The sequence below is a fragment of the Anomaloglossus baeobatrachus genome, chromosome 2 (assembly GCF_048569485.1).
Source record: "Anomaloglossus baeobatrachus isolate aAnoBae1 chromosome 2, aAnoBae1.hap1, whole genome shotgun sequence".
NCBI lineage: Eukaryota > Metazoa > Chordata > Amphibia > Anura > Aromobatidae > Anomaloglossus > Anomaloglossus baeobatrachus.
The window spans coordinates 681,717,014-681,741,606 of NC_134354.1; the positions used below are offsets into that span (position 1 = coordinate 681,717,014).

The 24,593-nt window shown below is 51.5% G+C and overlaps 1 protein-coding gene across 1 annotated transcript in view; it reads left to right on the top strand.

The window, feature by feature from the left end:
• The window catches only part of LOC142292076 (gametocyte-specific factor 1-like), a 157,900-nt gene that overhangs the window by 21,574 nt on the left and 111,733 nt on the right, over nucleotides 1-24,593 (top strand). Inside the window, exons 2-3 of the mRNA XM_075337175.1 lie at nucleotides 14,035-14,123; nucleotides 15,109-15,247. Of these exons, the coding sequence (XP_075193290.1) occupies nucleotides 14,043-14,123; nucleotides 15,109-15,247 (220 nt within the window). The 5' untranslated portion in view covers nucleotides 14,035-14,042. The remainder of the gene's footprint in view (nucleotides 1-14,034; nucleotides 14,124-15,108; nucleotides 15,248-24,593) is intronic.

A 24,593-nucleotide genomic window follows, 5' to 3' on the forward strand; every position in this document is an offset into this window, starting at 1 on the left:
ACAGCGATCACTACAAACAGGGGTGCAATCTCTCCTTCAGGGTCAGTCGCACCCCTTGCGGCGCCTCATGCACTTCCTAGGGAAGATGGTGGCAGCCATGGAAGCAGTTCCCTTTGCGCAGTTTCATCTGCGCCCACTTCAATGGGACATTCTCCGCCAATGGGACGGAAAGTCAACGTCACTAGACAGGAAAGTCTCCCTCTCCCAGACGGCCAAGGACTCTCTACAATGGTGGCTCCTTCCCACCTCATTGTCTCAGGGAAGATCCTTCCTGCCCCCGTCCTGGGCAGTGGTCACGACAGATGCGAGTCTGTCAGGGTGGGGAGCAGTTTTTCTCCACCACAGGGCTCAGGGAACGTGGACTCCGCAGGAGTCCACCCTTCAGATCAATGTTCTGGAAATCAGGGCAGTGTATCTTGCCCTAGTAGCCTTCCAACAGTGGCTGGAAGGAAAGCAGATCCGAATCCAGTCGGACAACTCCACAGCGGTGGCATACATCAACCACCAAGGAGGGACGTGCAGTCGGCAAGCCTTCCAAGAAGTCCGGCGCATTCTAATGTGGGTGGAAGACACAGCATCCACCATATCCGCGGTTCACATCCCAGGCGTCAAACTGGGAAGCAGACTTCCTCAGTCGCCAGGGCATGGACGCAGGGGAATGGTCCCTTCACCCGGACGCGTTTCAGGAAATCTGTCGCCGCTGGGGAGTGCCGGACGTCGACCTAATGGCGTCCCGGCACAACAACAAGGTCCCGGCATTTATGGCGAGGTCGCGCGATCAAAGAGCTCTGGCGGCAGACGCCTTAGTACAAGATTGGTCGCAGTTCCGGCTCCCATACGTATTCCCGCCTCTGGCACTCTTGCCCAGAGTCTTACGCAAGATCAGATCCGATTGCAGCCGCGTCATACTCGTCGCCCCAGACTGGCCGAGGAGATCGTGGTATCCGGATCTGTGGCATCTCACGGTCGGCCGACCGTGGTCACTTCCAGACCGACCAGACTTACTGTCCCAAGGGCCGTTTTTCCATCAGAATTCTGCGGCCCTGAACCTGACTGTGTGGCCATTGAGTCCTGGATCCTAGCGTCTGCAGGATTATCCCAAGGAGTTGTAGCCACAATGAGACAGGCTAGAAAGTCGACTTCTGCTAAGATCTACCACAGAACGTGGAAGATTTTCTTATCCTGGTGTTCCGCTCAGGGAGTGTCTCCCTGGCCATTTGCATTGCCCACTTTTCTTTCTTTCCTGCAATCGGGGTTAGAAAAGGGCTTGTCGCTCAGCTCCCTTAAAGGGCAAGTCTCGGCACTATCCGTGTTTTTTCAGAAGCGTCTAGCACGTCTTCCTAAGGTGCGCACGTTCCTGCAGGGGGTCTGTCATATTGTGCCCCCGTACAGGCGGCCGTTAGATCCATGGGATCTGAACAGGGTACTAGTTGCTCTCCAGAAGCCGCCTTTCGAGCCTCTGAAGGAAGTTTCCTTTTCTCGCCTGTCACAGAAAGTGGCGTTTCTTGTTGCGATCACATCGCTTCGGCGAGTGTCGGAGCTGGCAGCTCTGTCATCCAAGGCTCCCTTCCTGGTGTTCCACCAGGACAAGGTAGTGCTGCGCCCCATTCCGGAGTTTCTCCCTAAGGTCGTATCCTCGTTTCATCTTAATCAGGATATATCCTTGCCTTCCTTTTGTCCTCATCCGGTTCACCGGTATGAAAAGGACTTACGTTTGCTAGATCTGGTGAGAGCACTCAGAATCTACATTTCCCGCACGGCGCCCATGCGCCGTTCCGATGCACTTTTTGTCCTTGTCGCTGGTCCGCGCAAGGGGTTGCAGGCTTCTAAAGCCACCCTGGCTCGATGGATCAAAGAACCAATTCTAGAGGCCTACCGTTCTGCGGGGCTTCCGGTTCCTTCAGGGCTAAAAGCCCACTCAACCAGAGCCGTGGGTGCGTCCTGGGCATTACGACACCAGGCTTCGGCTCAACAAGTGTGCCAGGCAGCTACCTGGTCGAGTCTGCACACTTTCACCAAGCATTATCAGGTGCATACCTATGCTTCGGCGGATGCCAGCTTAGGTAGAAGAGTCCTGCAGGCGGCAGTGACACCCCCGTAGGGGAGGGCTGTTTTGCAGCTCTAACATGAGGTATTTCGTTACCCACCCAGGGACAGCTTTTGGACGTCCCAATCGTCTGGGTCTCCCAATAGAGCGCTGAAGAAGAAGGGAATTTTGTTACTTACCGTAAATTCCTTTTCTTCTAGCTCTTATTGGGAGACCCAGCACCCGCCCTGTTGTCCTTCGGGATTTTTTTGTTGTTTGCGGGTACACATGTTGTTCATGTTGAACGGTTTTTCAGTTCTCCGATGTTACTCGGAGTTAATTTGTTTAAACCAGTTATTGGCTTTCCTCCTTCTTGCTTTGGCACTAAAACTGGAGAACCCGTGATACCACGGGGGGGGTATAGCCAGAAGGGGAGGGGCCTTGCACTTTTTTGGTGTAGTGCTTTGTGTGGCCTCCGGAGGCAGTAGCTATACCCCAATCGTCTGGGTCTCCCAATAAGAGCTAGAAGAAAAGGAATTTACGGTAAGTAACAAAATTCCCTTCTTAGGGCTGTAGGACTCTATTGCTGACATGCGTAACCGCAAGGGTGATAAACCTTCCCAGGCGTCCTCTACGGACCTGTACTATGCCTGTACCACCTGTGGACGCTCGTTTCTAATGGCCGAAGCTATCCACTATGCTGGGGCTGCGATGCCCCTTCTACCGTGTCACAACAGTCCCAGTTGCTGGACCAGGATGCTGTGCAGTCTCTGGATTCTGCTCTGGCCACCGGCCAGGCAGCACCCCCGTCTGATGTCTTAATGTCTGCATGGGCTCTTCTAATGTCTAAAAGGTTAGATGACCTTGCCGCTCAGATATCCCAGGCGTCCTTAGGCTCCCACAGCCTTCCCCTGGCCCAGCTCCCTCAGAGGAGCCCACCTGCCTCGTCTGGTCCCTCTTCCCCAGAACGTAAAAAGGCTGTTTCCAAAAGGCGCCATTGCGACCTCTACGCCTCATCCGACTCGGACGATAGTCAGTCTGACCGAGGTTCCGTGACCTTTAGTAGTCACGATTCTCAAGACTCTGACTCTGATTCAGATGCCCTTTCTGAGTCTAGGCATATAGAAGACACACTAATTTCGGCTGTCAATCACGCTCTGTCGATCTCTGATCAGCCTCCTGACCCGACTTCTTCTCAGTCAGCAATCAAGCGGGCCAAGAAGCCTCCTAAATCCTTTGCTCAGGATCCGTTTTTTCTGCAAATTATATCTAAACGGTGGGATCACCCTGATAGAAGGTTTAATAAAAAACCCTTCTCTTCATTCGCTTATCCCTTTCCTTCTGAAATGGTTAAGCCCTGGTCAGTACCCCCCGTTATGGATCCGCCAGTATCCAGACTGGCTAAACACACGGTCATGTCTGTTTCAGACAACGCGTCTCTCAAGGACTCGTCCGACCGCGCAGTTGATGCTGCGGTCAAATCTATTTTCCAGGCTTCGGGCTCCTCTCTTCGCCCCCTGTTTGCCTTAACATGGGTCGCGAGAGCTATGGGTGTGTGGAGCAAGAACCTACGCAGGATGCTTCGCTCTTGTAATATTCCCCCGGCAGCTTTTGAGATCCTTGATTTGTTCTCTCTAGCCTCTAATTATTTTCTTCACGGCTCCCTAGATGCAGCTAGTTTGTCAGCCCTATCGGCGGCCAATGCTGTCCTTGCCCGCAGAGTTCTTTGGCTAAAATTATGGAATGTGGACAGTGCCTCCAAGAAATCCCTGTCCACACTCCCCTTCCATGGCCTGCGTCTGTTTGGAGAGTCCCTGGACAAACTCATATCTGAGACGACTGGTGGTAAAAGTACCATTCTACCACAAAAGCGGCCTGTATCCAGGAATTTTAAAAAATCTCCTTGGCGCAGGCAGTCCTTTCGGCCTGCCCTCCAAGTACCATCAGCCCAAGGATCGTCCCAACGCTCAGATCGAGGATCCGGTCCCTCAAGGGGCTCTTCTTGGCGTTCCCACTCCAAGCAACCTAAACCCAAAGGGCCTCGCTCTGTACAGGCCCCCTCAGCATGACGCCAGGTATCCCTCAAATCTGACTCCTGTTGGAGGGCGGCTTCTTCTTTTTCGGGATATCTGGCTAGACCACACGATGCTTGGGTTCGAGAAATCGTTACCTCAGTTTACAAGATCGCTTTCCATTCCCTGCCGGTCAACCGGTTTCTGCGTTCTCGTCTTCCAAAGTCCAAAACGCAAACCAGGCCTTATTTCAGGCCATAGCCTCTTTACAGAAAGCAAATGTTATCATTCTAGTGCCCCTGGAACAGCACGGTAAAGGTTTCTATTCAAACCTTTTTGTCGTTCCCAAAAAAGATGGCTTTGTCCACCCTTTCTTGGACCGCAAACGGCTGAACAAATTTGTACGGATTCGAACTTTCCGAATGGAATCATTGAGAGCAGTGCTAGCCGCCATGGAACCTGGAGAATTCCTAGCTTCCATAGACGTTCAAGATGCTTATTTACACATTCCCATTCCCATGTCTCTCTCATCAACGGTTCCTTCGCTTTGCCGTAGGACACAGTCATTTCCAATTCAGGGCCCTCCCCTTTGGGCTGGCCACTGCGCCTCGGGTCTTCACAAAGGTCATGGTGGCCGTCATGTCCATTTTACACCCCAGAGGCATCCTGGTCATTCCCTATTTGGACGACCGTCTTGTCAAAGGGAGCTCTCCAAGTTTGCTCAGAAAGCGTGCAGATTTGCCTAGACACGCTGTCAAGCCTATTGTGGCTTATCAACTTCAACAAGTCATCCCTCATTCCTCATCAGCGCATCACCTTTTTCGGTATGCTGATAGACACGGCTCAGTCCCGGGTTTTTCTTCGAGGACAAGAGGTGTTCCCTGATCCGGGCCGCCCAATCCCTCCGCTCTCGCCATCACACAGCACTTCGGAATGGAATGAGAGTGTTAGGCAAGATGGTGGCGGTCGTAGAAGCCTTGTCTTTTGCCCAATTCCATCTGCGCCCTCTACAACTGGATCTTCTATCCTCCTAAGACAAGAATCCAGCTTCCCTAGACCGGTCAGTCCGCCTATCTCGGTCTGCGCTCAGCTCCCTCGTCTGGTGGACTCAAACCTCATTCCTATCTCAAGGGAAGTCCTTCCGCCCAGTCCACTGGCAAGTAGTCACGACGGATGCCAGCCTGATAGGCTGGGGGGCGTTGTTTCTCCACCACACTGTTCACGGACGCTGGTCTCCTTCCGAGAGCTCCCTGCACATCAATGTTCTGGAGATCAGAGCCATATTTTTGGCCCTTGAGAATTTTCAACCTTTGCTATTGGGCCTCCCTGTTCGGATCCAGTCAGACAATGCCACGGCCGTGGCTTACATCAACCGACAGGGAGGAACTCGCAGCAGGGCAGCGATGAAAGAAGTATCCAGGATTCTTCTTTGGGCAGAGATGCACATTCCCATTATTTCAGCTGTCCATATTCCGGGGGGAGACAACTGGGCCGCAGACTTTCTCAGCAGGCAAGGGCTAGCGGCAGGGGAATGGTCCCTCCACGACGAAGTGTTCCATCAGATCACTCTTCGTTGGGGACTCCCAGATGTGGACCTCATGGCTTCTCGGATGAACGCCAAAATACATCCCTTCATATCCCGGTCGAGAGACCCGCTAGCGCTCGGCTCCGACGCTCTAGTCTTTCCGTGGGCGCAGTTCCGCCTACCCTACATCTTCCCTCCGTTTCCTCTCATTCCGAGAGTAATCAAGAAAATCAAAGCTGAGGGAATCCCGGTGATCCTCGTAGCCTCGGACTGGCCCAGGAGAGCCTGGTACCCGGAGCTTCTCCAACTGCTCGGCGACACTCCCTGGCGTCTTCCCGACCGCCCGGATCTTCTGTCGCAAGGTCCAATATTCAATACAGCACAGCTGCATTTGACGGCGTGGCGCTTGAATCCTTGATTCTAGCAAAATCAGGTCTTCTAAGGTAGTTCATACCATGCTTATTTTCTTCAGCGCTCTATTGGGAGACCCAGACGATTGGGGTATAGCTACTGCCCTCTGGAGGCCACACAAAGCACTACATTAAAAGTGCAAGGCCCCTCCCCCTCTGGCTATACCCCCCCGTGGTATCACGGGTACTCCAGTTTTAGCTTTGTGTGCGAAGGAGGTCAGACATTCCATGCATAGCTCCACAGATTTTAGTCAGCAGTAGCTGCTGACTAGTTCGGATGGAAGAAAAGAGGACACATATAGTGTCCCCAGCATGCTCCCTTCTCATTCCTGGATGGTGTTGTAAGGTTGAGGTACCTATTGCTGGTACAGGGCTGGAGCCCCACATGCTGTTTTCCTTCCACATCCCCTTGGGGGTTCTGTGGAAGTGGGATCCTGCCGGCCTCAAAGCTCTGACGCCGGGCTCCATCCACAGACCCATTAGAACCTGATGGATACGGAGCAGGAGTACCATCAGGGACCGGGCCCTGCATCATACAGGTACTCTGTGTCCCCGGCAGGCACAGACACACTCCGGGCTGGCTGGGTGTTGTAGTGCGCCGGGGACCGTACACTGAGCTGGTGTTCCTACAGTTATCTGGGGGACTTTGTGTTCTGGGAACGCAGCGCCGACCCTCACTGAACCGGGCGGCGCTGCTGTGACTTGTGGTGCGCCGGGGATACGCCGACCGCGCTTTTACGGCGGCGGCGTTTATAACTCTAGTCCCCGGCTTTTGGGCCTAGGACGCCGGCAGCTCCGATCGTTCCCGCCCCCACCCTGTCAATCAGGGTAGGGGAGAGACGCTGTTTCACGGCAGCGAGGAGGGCTGGAGCCTGATTTACATGCTCCAGCCCTCTCACTAGGCACAGAGGGAAGCAGGCTTCCCGCTCTTGGTCAGGAACGCCCAGGGCCCGCCCCCCTTCTTCTCTCAGGACGCCGGCAGCCATTACATGCATGTCTGGCTGGAGGAAGGACGCAAGGCTCTGGGAGACCTAGACTGAGGGGCTTTGGAAGACCACACACCCGCTCTTAAGCGGGCGGTAAGCGGCTTTTCAGCTGGCCCCTCTAGTGCCTCAGTGTATGTTAGTGTATTGTGTCACTGGACATAGATATTTATTGATTTCTTGCACTGTGAGGTCGCTTCCTGGCTGAATACCCCAGATCGCTCTGAGGAGGCAGCAACATGTCATCCACAAGACGCAAAGCTGCCAAGGCTAGGGCTGTGTGCACTGCATGTGCTCCATGTGGGGCTGCTCTACCAGCAGGCTCTAAGGACCCACATTGTGTGCAATGCTCAGATCCGGTGCTGCTTCGCCAGCCGGAGTCAGGAGAGATAGTGACCCAGGCTGAGACGCCTGTAAGTCCTGCCCCGGTGTCAGGGACAGACTTTGCAGTTTTTGCGGTTAATATGTCGGTGACTATGGCAAAAATCCTGGAAACTTTGCAATCCATGCCTGGGGCTCAGTCTATGGACACGGCGAGGTCTATGTCCTCTAATCCTCCGCAGTTGGATTTAATCCAGACTGCAAGGGGGTCCCCGGCTTCTCAGGATGAGTATAATGACTCAGATGATTGTCCCAGCCACCCCAAGCGGGCTCGCTGGGAAAGACCCTCAACGTCATCACACTGCTCAGGGTCTCAGCGCAATCAGTCTCCCTGTGATGTGTCTGAAGAGAGTGATCAGGAGTCTAATCCTGGAACCCCTCTCAATCTGGATGCCCTGGATGGGGACGCCATGGTGAACGATCTTATTTCAGCCATCAATAGGCTGTTAGATATTTCTCCCCCAGCCCCTTCAGCAGAAGAGGCGGCCGCGGAGCAGGAGAAGTTTCGTTTCCGTTATCCCAAGCGTAAATTAAGTGCTCTGTTGGATCACTCTGACTTCAGAGAATCAATCCAGAAACACGACGCTCATCCAGAAAAGCGTTTCTCTAAACGTTCTAAGGATACACGTTATCCTTTCCCCCCTGATGTGGTCAAGCGCTGGACCCAGTGTCCAAAGGTGGACCCCCCGATTTCCAAGCTTGCAGCTAGATCCATAGTTGCAGTGGAGGATGGCGCTTCACTTAAGGATGCCAATGACAGACAGATGGACCTTTGGTTAAAATCTGTCTATGAAGCTATCGGCGCGTCGTTTGCTCCAGCATTCGCAGCCGTATGGGCACTCCAAGCTATTTCAGCTGGTTTAGCAAAAGTGGATGCTATCTTACATCCAGCGGTGCCGCAAGTGGCGTCCCTTACCTCGCAGATGTCCGCGTTTGCGTCTTACGCTATCAATGCGGTCCTAGAATCTACCAGCCGCACCTCAATGGCGTCTGCCAATTCGGTAGTTTTGCGCAGGGCATTGTGGTTAAAGGACTGGAAAGCAGATGCTGGTTCCAAAAAATGTTTAACCAGCTTGCCTTTGTCTAGAGAAAGACTGTTTGGTGAGCCATTGGCTGACATCATTAAACAGTCCAAGGGTAAAGACTCCTCTTTACCCCAGCCCAGATCAAGCAAACCTCAGCAGAGAAAGTGGCAGCAGAAGTTTCAGTCCTTTCGAGGTTCGGGCAAAACACAATTCTCCTCGTCCAAAGGGACTCAGAGGACGCAAAGAAACTCAGATTCCTGGCGGGCTCATTCACGCCCCAAGAAAGCAATTGGAGGAACCGCTTCCAAAGCGCCTACCTCATGACTTCCAGTCCCCTCCCTCCGCATCTCCGGTCGGGGGCAGGCTCTCCCGCTTTTACGACACTTGGATGTCACAGGTCAAAGACCGGTGGGTGACAGACATTTTGTCGCGCGGGTACAGAATCGAGTTCAGTTCTCGTCCTCCAGCTCGGTTCTTCAGAACCTCCCCACACCCAGACCGTGTAGATGTCCTGCGGCAGGCGGTGGACTCCCTAAGAGCGGAAGGAGTAGTGGTTCCTGTACCGTCTCAGGAACAAGGGAGAGGGTTTTACTCCAATCTCTTTGTGGTGCCAAAAAAGGACGGCTCGTTCCGTCCTGTTCTGGACCTAAAACTGCTCAACAAACATGTACACGCCAGACGGTTCCGGATGGAAACCCTCCGTTCTGTCATTGCCTCAATGTCTCAAGGAGACTTCCTTGCCTCAATAGACATCAAAGATGCTTATCTCCACGTGCCAATTGCTACAGAACATCAACGTTTTCTACGTTTTGTGATAGGAGACGACCATCTTCAGTTCGCAGCTCTGCCATTCGGCCTGGCGACAGCCCCCCGGGTCTTCACCAAGGTCATGGCGGCGGTGGTAGCAGTCTTGCACTCTCAGGGACACTCGGTGATCCCTTACCTAGACGATCTACTTGTCAAGGCACCCTCTCAAGAGGCATGCCAACTCAGTCTACAGGCTACGCTGGAGACTCTCCAGACTTTTGGATGGATCATCAACTTTCCAAAGTCAAATCTGTCACCGACACAGTCACTAACGTATCTTGGCATGGAGTTCCATACTCTAGCAGCGATAGTGAAGCTTCCGCTGGACAAGCAGCGGTCACTACAGACAGGGGTGCAATCTCTCCTTCAGGGCCAGTCGCACCCCTTACGGCGCCTCATGCACTTCCTGGGGAAGATGGTGGCAGCCATGGAAGCAGTTCCCTTTGCGCAGTTTCATCTGCGTCCACTTCAATGGGACATTCTCCGCCAATGGGACGGGAAGACGACTTCCCTAGACAGGAAAGTCTCTCTTTCCCAGACGGCCAAGGACTCTCTACAATGGTGGCTCCTTCCCACCTCATTGTCTCAGGGAAGATCCTTCCTGCCCCCATCCTGGGCAGTGGTCACGACAGATGCGAGTCTGTCGGGGTGGGGAGCAGTGTTTCTACACCACAGGGCTCAGGGGACGTGGACTCCGCAAGAGTCCACCCTTCAGATCAATGTTCTGGAAATCAGGGCAGTGTATCTTGCCCTACTAGCCTTTCAACAGTGGCTGGAAGGAAAGCAGATCCGAATCCAGTCGGACAACTCCACAGCGGTGGCATACATCAACCACCAAGGAGGGACGCGCAGCCGGCAAGCCTTTCAGGAAGTCCGGCGCATTCTGAATTGGGTGGAGGACACAGCATCCACCATCTCCGCGGTTCACATCCCAGGCGTAGAAAACTGGGAAGCGGACTTCCTCAGTCGCCAGGGTATGGACGCAGGGGAATGGTCCCTTCACCCGGACGTGTTTCAAGAAATCTGTCGCCGCTGGGGGGTGCCGGACGTCGACCTAATAGCGTCTCGGCACAACAACAAGGTCCCGGCATTCATGGCGCGGTCGCGCGATCAAAGAGCGCTGGCGGCAGACGCCTTGGTGCAAGATTGGTCGCAGTTCCGCCTCCCATATGTATTCCCGCCTCTGGCACTCTTGCCCAGAGTACTACGCAAGATCAGATCCGATTGCAGCCGCATCATACTCGTCGCCCCAGACTGGCCGAGGAGATCGTGGTATCCGGATCTGTGGCATCTCACGGTCGGCCGACCGTGGTCACTTCCAGACCGTCCAGACCTGCTGTCTCAAGGGCCGTTTTTCCATCAGAATTCTGCGGCCCTGAACCTGACTGTGTGGCCATTGAGTCCTGGATCCTATCGTCAACAGGCTTATCCCAGAGAGTGGTAGCCACAATGAGACAAGCTAGGAAGTCAACTTCTGCTAAGATCTACCACAGAACGTGGAAGATTTTCTTAACCTGGTGCTCTGCTCAGGGAGAGTCTCCCTGGCCATTTGCATTGCCCACTTTTCTGTCTTTCCTGCAATCAGGGTTGGAAAAGGGCTTGTCGCTCAGCTCCCTTAAAGGGCAAGTCTCGGCACTATCCGTGTTTTTTCAGAAGCGTCTAGCACGTCTTCCTAAGGTGCGCACGTTCCTACAGGGGGTCTGTCATATTGTGCCCCCGTACAAGCGGCCGTTGGATCCATGGGATCTGAACAGAGTACTAGTGGCTCTCCAGAAACCGCCTTTCGAGCCTCTCAAAGAAGTTTCTTTTTCTCGCCTGTCACAGAAAGTGGCGTTTCTTGTTGCGATCACATCGCTCCGGCGAGTGTCTGAGCTGGCAGCTCTGTCATCCAAGGCTCCCTTCTTGGTGTTCCATCAGGACAAGGTAGTGCTGCGCCCCATTCCGGAGTTTCTCCCTAAGGTCGTATCCTCGTTTCATCTTAATCAGGATATATCCTTGCCTTCCTTTTATCCTCATCCGGTTCACCGGTATGAAAAGGACTTGCGTTTGCTAGATCTGGTGAGAGCACTCAGGATCTACATTTCCCGCACGGCGCCCATGCGCCGTTCCGATGCACTTTTTGTCCTTGTCGCCGGTCCGCGCAAGGGGTTGCAGGCTTCTAAAGCCACCTTGGCTCGTTGGATCAAAGAACCAATTATAGAGGCCTACCGTTCTGCTGGGCTTCCGGTTCCTTCAGGGCTAAAAGCCCACTCAACCAGAGCCGTGGGTGCGTCCTGGGCATTACGGCACCAGGCTTCGGCTCAACAGGTGTGTCAGGCAGCTACCTGGTCGAGTCTGCACACTTTCACCAAGCATTATCAGGTGCATACCTATGCTTCGGCGGATGCCAGCTTAGGTAGAAGAGTCCTGCAGGCGGCAGTGACATCCCCGTAGGGGGGGGCTGTTTTGCAGCTCTAACATGAGATATTTCTTTACCCACCCAGGGACAGCTTTTGGACGTCCCAATCGTCTGGGTCTCCCAATAGAGCGCTGAAGAAGAAGGGAATTTTGTTACTTACCGTAAATTCCTTTTCTTCTAGCTCTTATTGGGAGACCCAGCACCCGCCCTGTTGTCCTTCGGGATTGTTTTTGCTGTTTGCGGGTACACATGTTGTTCATGTTGAACGGTTTTTCAGTTCTCCGATGTTACTCGGAGTTAATTTGTTTAAACCAGTTGTTGGCTTCCTCCTTCTTGCTTTGGCACTAAAACTGGAGTACCCGTGATACCACGGGGGGGTATAGCCAGAGGGGGAGGGGCCTTGCACTTTTAATGTAGTGCTTTGTGTGGCCTCCAGAGGGCAGTAGCTATACCCCAATCGTCTGGGTCTCCCAATAAGAGCTAGAAGAAAAGGAATTTACGGTAAGTAACAAAATTCCCTTCTTTCCAGAAGCGGCTAGCTTCTCGCCTTCAGGTCCGTACCTTAGATCCCTGGGATCTGAATCTGGTTCTCGGAGCTCTTCAGCTTCCTCCCTTCGAACCTCTGAGAGAAATCTCTCTTCAACGACTGTCTTGGAAAGTTGCCTTTTTAGTCGCCATTACCTCTATCAGGCGAGTGTCCGAACTAGTGGCCCTTTCCTGTCGTTCACCCTACCTGATTTTCCATCATCATCCTTCGGCCTTCCCCCGCTTTTCTCCCGAAGGTCGTATCTTCTTTCCACTTAAACAAGGACATTGTGTTGCCGTCATTCTGCCCGGTCCACTCTTTTGACAAAGCCCTTCACACTCTAGATCTCGTCAGGGCTCTGCGGATCTACATCTCCAGAACAGCGCCGTTGCGCAGGTCCGATGCCCTCTTCGTCCTCTCACAAGGACACAAAAAGGGCAATCCGGCTTCTAAATACACGATTTCTCGATGGATTAGGACTGCCATCTGTGAGGCTTACAAAACACAAGGTGTTCTTCCTCCTCAATCTGTGCGGGCCCACTCTACGCGAGCAGTGGGTGCTTCCTGGGCTATCCACCATCAGGCTTCGGCAGCCCAACTTTGCAAGGCTGCTACCTGGTCCAGTGTGCACACGTTTACAAAATTCTACAGAGTGCATACGCATGCTTCCGCGGATGCTGCTCTTGGAAGACAAGTCCTTCAGGCGGCAGTGGCCTATTTATAAGTGGCCACTGCTCGGTTTTTTTTACAGTGTTTTGATATGTGTTCACTGCAGTTGCAGTCGTTAGTCAGCTCTTAGTCTGATGTTATACACTGTTAATAGTTCAGTTCCCACCCAGGGACTGCTTTGGGACGTCCCACTGTCTGTTTCCCCCAATGAAAAGGCGAGAAAGGAAATGACATTTTTGTGTACTCACCGTAAAATGTCTTCCTTGGAGCCTTTCATTGGGGGACACACCTCCCACCCTTGTGGTTTTGGTTGTCCTTCTCCTACTGCTTTTACACCAAACTGAGCTAGTTTCCTGCCTAGCTAGGGTATATGCTGTGGGGGGAGGAGCTAACACTTTTTCAATTTAGTGTCACGCCTCCCCTGGAGACACCATAATACCCACTGTCTGTGTCCCCCAATGAAAGGCTCCAAGAAAGACATTTTACGGTGAGTACACAAAAATGTCGTTTTTTTTTTTTTTTTAAATCACAGAAATTTGAAGTCTATAGTTTTTTTTTTTTGTTTTTTTGTTTTTTTTTTTGTTTTTTTTCCTTCTCTGCCAATAGTCATGTGAGGGCTTATTTTTTTGTGGAATGAGTTGGAATTATTGGTGCCAGTTTTGGCCACATCATTTTTGATTTGCTCTCTATTCCACTCTGAGGCAGAATAAAAAAGAAAAATCAACTCGAAAATGGTGTGGTTTTTTTGTTTTGTGTTTTTTGTTTTTTTTTGTTTTGTTTTTTCCTTTAAAGCCGTTCAGTGTTGTAAAAGTGACCATTTTATTCAGGTCAGTGATATATAAGGGTTTTAACTTTAGTTGTTTAGGGACTGTCCCAGATGGGTACACCGTGACAAGGCGGGATGGCTTTTTACGTTTTTGCAAAAATGTATATACTAAGTACCCTGTTATTAAGCACTTGCATTTTATTCATTTATTATTCAGGGTATTTTTTTTTTGTATTTTTCATACAATTGTTCTCTTTGGTTTTTTTCTTGTCTAGAGACTGCCATTTACATGCTTGTAATGTTGCATGTTTACGTTTTGTTTTTTTTTGTTACAGCTCAGTTTTTGGGTGTTTTTTAACACTGAATATTAGTTGTTTTATGTTTCTCAGTTAAAAGTAGAAATCTGTTTTTAGAATTGAGTTAGGTGTAGTCACACCATGGGCTTCACAGAATACCCCTTGATGCTCATATTTTATATCAAAGTGACATTCACTTTCTTTTTGCAGATAAAACCATGGATTACGTTATCTGTCCATATAATGCTGAGCACAAAGTCCGTGGGACTGAAATGAGGATGCACCTTAGGATCTGTGAGGTATTATTCATTAATGTTAAACACACCTTTATAGGGTTAATGTAAGTTTTAACGCCCATTTAGGGCCAATAGTCGGGAAGTGAGCGTTCGCTGCTTTCACACATCCGGTTTTTGCCATGCGGCACAATACGGCGCTCTGCAGAAAAACCGCAACCGTTTTTTTTTTTTTGCCGCCGGTTGCGTTTTTTCCCGCATAGACTTGCATTAGCGCCGTATTGGCCCGCATGGCCTTGCGTTGCATCCGGTTTTTACCGGATGCGGCAGATTTATCCCATGCGGCGGCTGATTGGAACGTTGCCTGGCATGTTTTTTGGTGCGGCGAAAAAAAACGCATCGTGCTGGTTGCGGCGCGATTCACAAAGCAAGCCTATGGACGCCGGATGCGGTTTTTTGAACTGCGTATGCTCAGTATCAAGCCGCATCCGTCAAAAAACGGACGGGCCGCATGGAAAAACTTATGCAACGGATCTGTTTTTTTCGCCGCATCCGTTACATATGTTTTTGAGCCGGATTGTGCCGCACTGCAAAAACCAGATGTGGAAAGCAGCCTTACATGAAAGTCATTTAATTGCCTGTTTGAACAGGCCAACCATCATCTCTATGTGCATACGACTATCATTAATATCATCACAGTAGCACGTGTCCTGTTTACACAAGACGATATATGCTGACTAGAACAATTAAGTTTGCATAGAAATCATTGTACTCACTAAACGAGCGGTTTGCCTGCCCATATGTGACATGTTTTCTGTGTTGTTTTGACGAGCCAATAATGTTTACAAACTCAAGTTCACTGTTTTGGCTCTTCTAAATGAACCTTAATTCAGTAACGCAAAAGGACATCGTTTCCCAACGACTTTCAGAAGTCAGTTTGAGAATCTGTGACAATTTCTGTTTTGTCATTTTGTTTCTCAGTCACTTCGTATTTACATGATAGTTGCTGCTGTTGGCACCTAGTTTTACTAACATTTACACTTTATTTTAGAGCTTTGTATCAGAAAAACCATCAGTAAAGCCAGCAAATATACCGCAGACCAAACAGAAGACAAAATGGGTAGCCCTTTCTTTAAAAAGGGAAGTGGAAGAGGAACAAAGGAAGTTGGAAAAGGATATACAATCCTTTGGTAGGTCTCTAAAGTACCACAAGTGGAACTTGATGTGTTCACGTTTGCATTAATTAGGCTCTGTTCACATAAGTGGTTTTTTAGGAATATTCATGCTTTAGCTTGTCCACTGTAAAAATAACAAAATTGTCTTGCGCCTCATTTGGGGACACAGGAAGTCATGGGTGTTGTCTGCGGACATTAACCCCCAGCCGATTTTCCATTTTTTTGGGGAGTTTTTTTGCTCCTTTTCCGAGAGCCGTAATTGTTTTTATTATATATATTCTCTTTTTCTGTTTCTCTCTGTTAAGTGCGATTGCATGATTGTTTTTGGGATATTTTATTCAGTGTTCACTATATGGTCAAACTGATGGTGTGATACCTCAAGTCGGTATGAGTTCGTAGACACTAAGCATGTATAGGTTAATTTTTATTTAAGGGGTTAAAAAAAGTGACGATTGTTTTTGCGCATTTTCCGTGACCCGTAGTGTTCTCTTTTGCAGTATCTATGGCTCACTGATGGCTTATTTTTTGCGTCTTGAGCTGACTTTTTTTAATGGTATCGTTTTTGCGCAAATGCTAAGTTTTGATAATCTGTTATTGCATTTTGCGTAAAATTTGTGACCATAAACGTAATTTTGGCGTTTGGAATTTCTCTGACGCCTCATTGGGGGACACAGGACCAAGGGTGTTATGCTGCTTATCCATTGGAGGACACTAAGTAGATGCAAAGATGTTAGCTCCTCCCCTGCAGTATACACCCCCTGGCCCAGCCAGGCTACTTCAGTTTTAGCTTAGTGTCTATAGGAGGCACATCTCTGCAGACTACTGCAGCAAGAATTTTTTGTTTTTAGAGGGCGACTGTTTCCTTCGGGGACCGATTTCCCAAAACCATCAACAGGCGGGAACGCGGAGTGTCTCCTCCCCGTACCCCCTCCTGCGACGCTGGATGCTGGGCTGTTAGTCACTGGACGACGGGTCTCATGGCACCGATTTTCCAGAGCTGATGAAAAAATTCCTCAGTCCCTCTGGCATGCTCTGAGTTGACACACGCTCTGCACCAAGTGTGACCAGGCACAGCAGGTGTCAGAATCTCCACACTGGAGCTGAGGTGAGATCCTCCCTGACAGGAATTGGAGCTGAGGAATCCTCCCTGACAGGAATTGGAGCTGGGGAATCCTCCCTGACTGGATTCACATGGGCTGATTGCAGACTCCTGCATAGAATTCCACCGGTGGCGGGGGGAGGGGGAGAGCTCCGAGGACTCAGTGTACCCGCAGCTGCGGTACACTTATAGAGTTTTTTTTTTCTGTCCACCATTGTTGTGCAGGGCTGGAGGGGGGAAGGGGAGTCCCTTCCCACCATTTTATTATATTTCCTCATGTTGACGTTGCTGTCGAAGCTACGCCTCGCCCCCTCCGACACGCGATAAGCCACGCCCCCTCTCGAAACGCGTGTAGCCTCCTCACACAGGAGCTCTGCAGAGCATCGCTCCCTCTCATTGTGATCAGAGCCTGTGGGTGTCTCTCAGAGCTTCCTCCTTCCCACAGGAACTGGGACACGGGGGGGAGGGGGGTGCATCAGAGTTCTGGGTGTTATATCCTCACTTGTTCTCTCACATTTGCTCTGCAGAGCATTGCTCTCTCATTACAATAAGAGTTTGTGGCTCATCAGCCAGGGGCTGCAGTCACATGCTTTATGCCCTGCACAACTACAGCAACAGCTATAAGACTTCTAATGTACAGCTATTATTCAGCCTGCATTACCTGCCACGCTGAGCTACTAGGGGTTGATAGCACCTCTTCCTTCTGTGAGTTCGGTGCCCCTGTAACTCCCCCCACCACCACCACCACTGCAGCAACCGCTGCCAGCCCAGCGCCCACGGCTCCCAGTCCCCCGGAATGGGCACATTTCCCGGAACCTGGTGCTGGCTATGCAACATTGTCCTCACACCCCTCGGGGCCCCTGGACAGAACGTAGCCTGATGACACCCCTATAGAGGTTCCTTCTGATAAGAATCAGCCCTCTGCTTCACCGGCTGCAGACCAGAAAAAGGGCATGACCCCCATGGTTCTCCCTTAGGGGTACACAGATGGGGTTCTCCCACATGTTCCGCGGTCTCTGAGGAGCCGGAGGAAGGGGAATGATGTTTGTACCACGATGATTCCTTGGTTTCAACCTCCCCGAGCGATCAAGCTGCGATGGACTCCTTTATTGCAGCAATAAACCAAACTCTGGATGTGGAAGATCTCCCATCCACTACTACTGACAATAGTGTCTCCTTTAAAAGGGTGAAGAAACCTCAAAAAAAAAAAAGATTTTGCCGGCGCTTTGGTATCCGTAGACTCATGGAGTCCCGGTACTCCTTTGGCTTAGCTGTCTCTAAGGGCTGGCCCGATCCGCCCTCAGTGGACCCCCCCCCCCCTCTCCCGGCCTCCCACCTGCCTGAAAGACCCTCCTATCTTTTACTTGATGGATCCTCCTTCAAGGACCTGACAGACAGACAAGTGGAGCAGCTCGATCACTCCGCCTTGAGGCCGCGGGTCCCTCTCTCCTTCTGTGTGGGTCGCACAGGCACCAGGACTACCAGTTTTCCTCAGACCCTCACAGAAGTAACAGTTCACATTCCTGTACCTCATGCAGGCCTCCCTCGACGCTGCTACCTGTGCAGTTTTTACCGCCTCAAATACCATAGCCATCCGTAAGGCCCTCTGGTTCCGATAATGGAGAGCGGACTCTGGCCCTAAGAAGCCTCTCACAGTACTCCTTTCCAGACCAATGGTTTGGTGATAGTCTGGACAGGCTCTTTTTTCTGACGCCACGGGAGGAAAAGAGTACCTCCCTCCCTCAACTCTAGCCCAGGACGTTTTTTACTAGACACGCAGGGCCCGACATTCTCAGCCCTCCCCAAGTCCACCTCATCCTGGCAGTCTAGACAAAGACCAAGGAGTCTCGTCCTCCATCTGGGCTGCCGCCTCAGACCATAAATGGGTGCAAGACCCTGTGTCTTCCGGTTACCACACTGACTTCCGGACCCGATCTCCGGGTCAGTCTTTTCTCTCAACCCCCCCCCCCCAAAGACTCCAAAACACCGCAAGGCCTTCTCCTCAGCAATCCACTCCCTCCAAACGGCGGGGGTGATAGTACCTGTTCCGGACGGCGAGAGGTTCAAGGCCTTCTATTCCAAACTCTTCTTGTCCCCAAAAAAGGACGTGTCAGTTCGACCCATCCTGGACCTCTAACACCTGAGCAAACATGTGCACGTAAGGAGATTCAGAATGGAGTTCCTATGCTCCATTATTACCTCTATGGTCGAAGGAGAAGGCACTTACCCATCGCCCCAGCTCACCAAAAGTTCCTCCGCTTTGCGGTTCAGGACTTCTTTTTTTTTTTATTTTCATTTGTAGCCCTACCCTCGGAACTGCCACAGCACCAAGGGTGTTCACCAAGGTCCTGGCGGCCGCCATGAGTGCCCTTCACGCCAGGAGAGTGGCTGTTCTTGCTTGGATGACCTCCTCATCAAGGGCTCAACCAGCGTGCAGATCTCTGTGGGCACCCTATCCCGCTTAGGGTGGCTTCTGACTCCAGTCAAATCTTCCCCGGTCCCATCAAAATCAGTCACCTCCCTGGGCATGTCCCTGGACACCCTTTGGGGCTTAATATTTCTCCCTCAAGACAAGGCGACCGCTCTACAACAAGCGGTACACTGCCTTCTACATACTCATCTCGCTCCATACGATTCAGTATGAGAGTGCGAGGTAGAATAGCGGCGGCTATAGAGGCAGTGCCGCTCGCTTAGCCACACCACTGCAGCTTGCGCTTCTAGCTGCCTGGGACAAGAGCCCCTTTTACCTGGATGAACTTTTCACCTGACGCCTTCATTCACCTGACGCCTTCAGTCAGGTATGTGCTTTGCTGGTGGCTTCAGCCCTCTTCCATATAGAGAGGAAGATTTCCTCTCAAGTGGACTGGCTACTCCTGACCACGGACGCCAGGCTCTTAGGCTGGGGAGCAGCGTACTGGCTCCACACTGCTTGGGGATGTTGGACGTCCCAGGAGTCTTCCCTTCCCAGAAATCATCCTGAAAATCAGCGCGATCTTTCTCGCGCTCAGCTCGTTCCCCCATCTGCTCCACCCAGAAGTGTTCCCACACATCTGCACTCGCTGGGGTACACCAGACGTGGATCTAATGGCCTCAAGGTTGAACGCAGGTACCCGCGTTCTTAGCCAGGTCATGCGATCCATAGTCCATCGGCGCGGATGCTCTAGTCTCCTCCTGAAGTCGCTTCCATCTACCTTATATGCTTTTCGCCTCTGCCCCTGCTGCCGCAAGTAATCAGGAAGCTCAAGGCAGAAGGAGTCCCGGTGATACTAATAGCACTGGACTGGCCCAGGCGTGCCTGGGATGCCGGATTAGTACAATTGATCATGGCGCCTCGTAAGCATCTCAGACCTGCTGACCCAAGGGCCCATTTCCCATCAGAACTCCAGAGCCCTGAAGCTGACGGCCTGGCCATTGAGACCTGGACTTTAACAAGAGCGAGATTCTCTCCCGCGGTCATCTCCACCATGTACAGTGCCTGAAAGCTGGCCTTCATCCCGTTTTTGCCACCGTACGTGGAAAACTTTCCTTTTCCGGTGCAGGGAATCTAATGTCCAACCTATGCCTCTGGTGATACCCAGAATTCTTGATTTTTTGCAGTCAGGTTGCAAAAGGGGTTGGCCCTCAGCTCCCTTAAGGGGCAGGTTTCATCTCTCTCAATATTCTATCAATGCCGTCTAGCTTGCAATCCGCAAGTCAAGACCTTCCTCCAGGGCGTTTTCCATCTAGTTCCCCTATACAAACGGTCACTGGACCCATGGGACCTCAATCTCGTTTTGGACGGTCTCCAGAGGTCCCCTTTTGAACCTCTTAAGGAATCTTCTCTTGCTCTTCTCTCCTAGAAGGTAACATTCTTAGTGGCGATTACGTCCATCAGACAAATTTCAGAACTGGCAGCACTCTCTTGCTGCAAACCCTTTCTGATCTTTCATCAGGAGAAGGTGGTTCTACGCCCCCTTCCGGATTTTCTTCCGTAGGTTACTTCCCCGTTTCATTTGAACGAGGACATAGTTCTGCCTTCCTTTTGTCCACACTCAGTCTATAGGGTGGATAGGTCTCTACATTCACTATACCTTGTGAGGGCTCTCAGATATTGCGTATCCAGGACAGCCCCTTTAGGAGCATGGACTCCTTGTTCATCATTCCTGAAAGGCCTAAGAAAGGAGAGGCAGCTTCATAGTCAACGCTGGCTCGCTGGATTCGCTCTGTGATCCAGGAGGTCTACCGCTTGAAACTCAAGCCCATTCCTAGTGGGCTGCGGGCTCATTCCACGCGAGCAGTTGGCGCCTCTTGGGCCATTAGGTATCAGGCTTCAGTGGAACAGGGGTGTAAGGCTGCGACCTGGTCTTGCCTACATACTGTTTCAAAGCATTACAGAGTTTATACCCAGGCTTTTGCTGAGGCGAGCCTAGGTAGGAAAATTCTGCAAACGACAGTGGAGCACCTATCTCAGTAGGCGCTCCTGGCTATCTGGGACTGGTTCCTAGTCCTTGGGTTGCATTGTTTATTGTTTACCCACCCAGGGACTGCTTTAGGACGTCCCATGGTCCTGTGTCCCCCAATGAGGCGTCAGAGAAAAACGGATTTTTTGTGTACTCACCGTAAAATCGTTTTCTCTTAGCCATCATTGGGGGACACAGCACCCTCCCTGTTGCCTGTTGGGCCTTAGCTTTTTTCTCTGTCAGTACTTTTTTGTTATGAGTATTCACTCATGTTTTTTGTTACTTGTTCTCCTACTGCTTGTGTACTAAAACTGAAGTAGCCTGGCTTCGCCAGGGGGTGTATACTGCAGGGGAGGAGCTAACATCTTTGCATCTACTTAGTGTCCTCCTATGGATAAGCAGCATAACACCCATGGTCCTGTGTCCCCCAATGATGGCTAAGAGAAAACTATATTTTACGGTGAGTACACAAAAATCTGTTTGTTTTTTTTTTTTGCCGCTACGCTGTTTATGGATGAGATTAATTGATTTTATATTTTTATAGGGAATTTCTGAACGCGGCAATACCAAATGTGTGTAGCGGACTATAAGGATCAGCAGTCTGATTGCTGGTTCATCTCTGTTGATCACAGCTACACAGCTGTGATCACCAGAAATACTCACACCTTTGTTACAGGCAGCACTTAGCTGGGTAAAACAGGAAGTGAGTCATTTGAGCTACAGGAGTCATTAGATGACACTGTGCTACCATGGCAACCATCGGCTAACAATAATCACATGGCGCCGCCATGGAGCCGGGTGAGTGAATATTTACCGCGACGGGCATTTAAATCACGCTGTCTCATTTTGACAGCGCGATTTTAAGTGGATAACAGGCGTGGGTGGATCATGAATCCACCTGTGCCTACGAGGCACACATGTCTGCTGTACAAATCGGATCACCGACGGTTGCCCACAGCAGCCGCAGGTGAATACGCTGTGGTGGCTTAGGACGTAATGTTACAGTGAGCGGTCGTTAAGGGGTTAAAGGGAATCTCTCATCAGGAGTTTGCAATGTAAGCTGAGGACAGCATGCTGGAATGGTTAAAGTAAAAACATCATCTGTGTTTCTCTTATCTGTGTGCAAGCTATTGTTTACTCATACTAAAGGGTTTATTGCTCTGTGATTAACATTGGTGTGACTCCTCTGCACATGCAGAGCAGACCACATGTCACCTGCTGTGATTGTGCATTGACTGTGATGTGTCAATCTCTATTGAGATTCTGGTGTGGGCGGGGACAGCCCCAGCTCTGCTACACTCCATTCTGAGATAGAAGGCTGCCCCCTGTAATCTAAGATAATCATAAAACATTGTTAGTTTTAGAATCTCTTTACCTACATTATTGCTCTCAGATGAAGTAGTAAAAACCTGATTACAGGTTCCCTTTAAGGCTGTGTGCACAAGTAGTTTTTGGAGCAAAAACATTCTCGTGCAGGGCTCTTCTCGCACTCCTTGCTGGCTGCATTCTCTCTGGGTTCATGTGGAAAAACTCCATTTCTTTGTCGCTCCATTGGGAGACCCAGACAATTGGGTGTATAGCTTCTGCCTCCGGAGGCCACACAAAGTATTACACTGAAAAGTGTAACCCCTCCCCTCTGCCTATACACCCTCCCGTGGATCACGGGCTCCTCAGTTTTATGCTTTGTGTGGAAGGAGGCACACATCCACTCATGCATTCTCATACTTAGTTATGTCGGTTGGAAGAAAAGAGGGCCCCCACGGGGCCCCCGGCATGTTCCCTTCTTACCCCACTACGTCGGCGGTGTTGTTAAGGTTGAGGTACCCATTGTGGGTACAAAGGCCGGAGCCACATGCCGTCTCCTTCACCATCCCTTATGCGGCTCTGGGAGAAGTGGGATCCTGACCGGTCATCCATTTACTGGGACCGGGCTCCCTCCGCAGCCCCTGTGGGAATCTGCCGGACAGGAGTCTATTCATCCTCAGGGACCGGGCCCTGCATCTATAAGGTACTCTGTGTTCCCATGGGGACTGTGCATGGAGCGCCTTTTTCCCGGACGCTGCAGCAGCTGCTGATTTGTGAAGACCGGCGGACCTCCGCGCCAACCGCGCCTGCTTGTCGGCCGCGGTCTTAAATTTAGTCCCCGGGTTCATCGCGGCCTAGTAGCAAAACTCCCGCCCCCGGACCTGTCTGTCAGGGGTAAGGGCGGGACGGCCGACCTGACGTAGGATGTGAGGGCCGGAGCATCCTGTATGTTTCCTCCCCCCTCACTGATCACTGTGGGGACCCCAGATTCCCGCACTTTCCTAGCGCCGCCCACGGCTCCACTCATCCCCTGAGAGCTCCGGCAGCCATTTTTCTGCCATTCTGCCGGTGGAGGATTATCAGGGTAGAGCTCTGCAGCTCTGGGAGACCTAAGGCAGGGAATCTGGAGGACACACACTCCGCTTTTTAGCGGTCGGTAAGCCACATCGGTCACCCGGTGCTGGTGCCCCTAGGGTGCCGGAATAGATACGTATTTTGTATATATATATTTCTGTTCGGCCGGGCTGTATACCCTTTCCCATATACCCTCAGTGATCACTCTCCTAGGAGACAACAGCATGTCGTCCACAAGGAGCAAGGGCGCTAAGGCACAGGGTTTTTTTGCGTCCTGTACCTCTTGTGCGGCTATGTTACCTGCGGGTTCCACCTACCCTCACTGTGAGCAATGCTCGACCCCTGTTTCGCTTGCTGAGCCGGAGCCTCGGTCACTAGTGGGCCCCTCGGCTCAGGTAGACCCACCTGCTCCCCCTGTCCAGGCGGCAGGGACAGAGTTTGCAGTTTTTGCTGAGAAACTCTGAGTCACTTTCACAATCCATGGCTCAGTCTATGGACAAATGGTCTGCCAAGCTGCTAGAAGCCTTGCAGTCCAGACCGGTCCTTACACAGGCCCCGGGCCCTGTTGGTTCGTCGCCTCCAGGTACCTCTCGGTCCGCGTCGCAGCGCGCTCCCGGGGGGGACCCTAGGCCTCACGTGGAGGACTCCTGCACGGACCACAGTCCCAGACCGGCTAAGCGGGCTCGCTGGGAATCTTCCCCGACTTCTTCACGCTGCTCGGGGTCCCACCTTGATGACTCTCTGGAGGACGAGGCGGACGGCGCAGCTCAGGGCTCTGATACACCTGAAGGGGACGCCTTAGTAAATGATCTTATCTCGTCCATCAACCAGGTGTTAGATCTATCTCCCCCGCCTCCACCTATAGAGGAGTCGGCTTCTCAGCAGGAGAAACACCAGTTTCGGTTCCCCAAACGTACACGGAGTGCGTTTTTTGATCACTCTAACTTCAGAGATGCTGTCCAGAAGCCCAGAGCGGTTCCGGACAAGCGCTTTACTAAGCGCCTTACTGACACACGTTACCCCTTCCCCTCTGACGTTGTTAAGGGTTGGGCTCAATGTCCCAAGGTGGATCCTCCAGTCTCTAGATTGGCGGCTAGATCTGTGGTATCGGTTGCAGATGGCTCATCGCTAAAAGATGCCACTGACAGGCAGATAGAGCTCCTGGTGAAATCCATCTATGAAGCCACGGGCGCGTCTTTTGCCCCGGCTTTTGCAGCCGTGTGGGCACTCCAAGCTATCTCAGCTTGTCTGGCTGAGATTAATGCGGTCACACGAACTTCTGCTCCGCAGGTTGCGTCTTTGACTTCTCAGGCGACGGCATTTTCTTCCTACGCCATGAACGCAGTCCTAGACTCTGCTAGCCGTACAGCGGTGGCATCCGCTAATTCAGTGGCAGTCCGCAGGGCCATGTGGCTGCGAGAATGGAAGGCCGACTCGGCTTCCA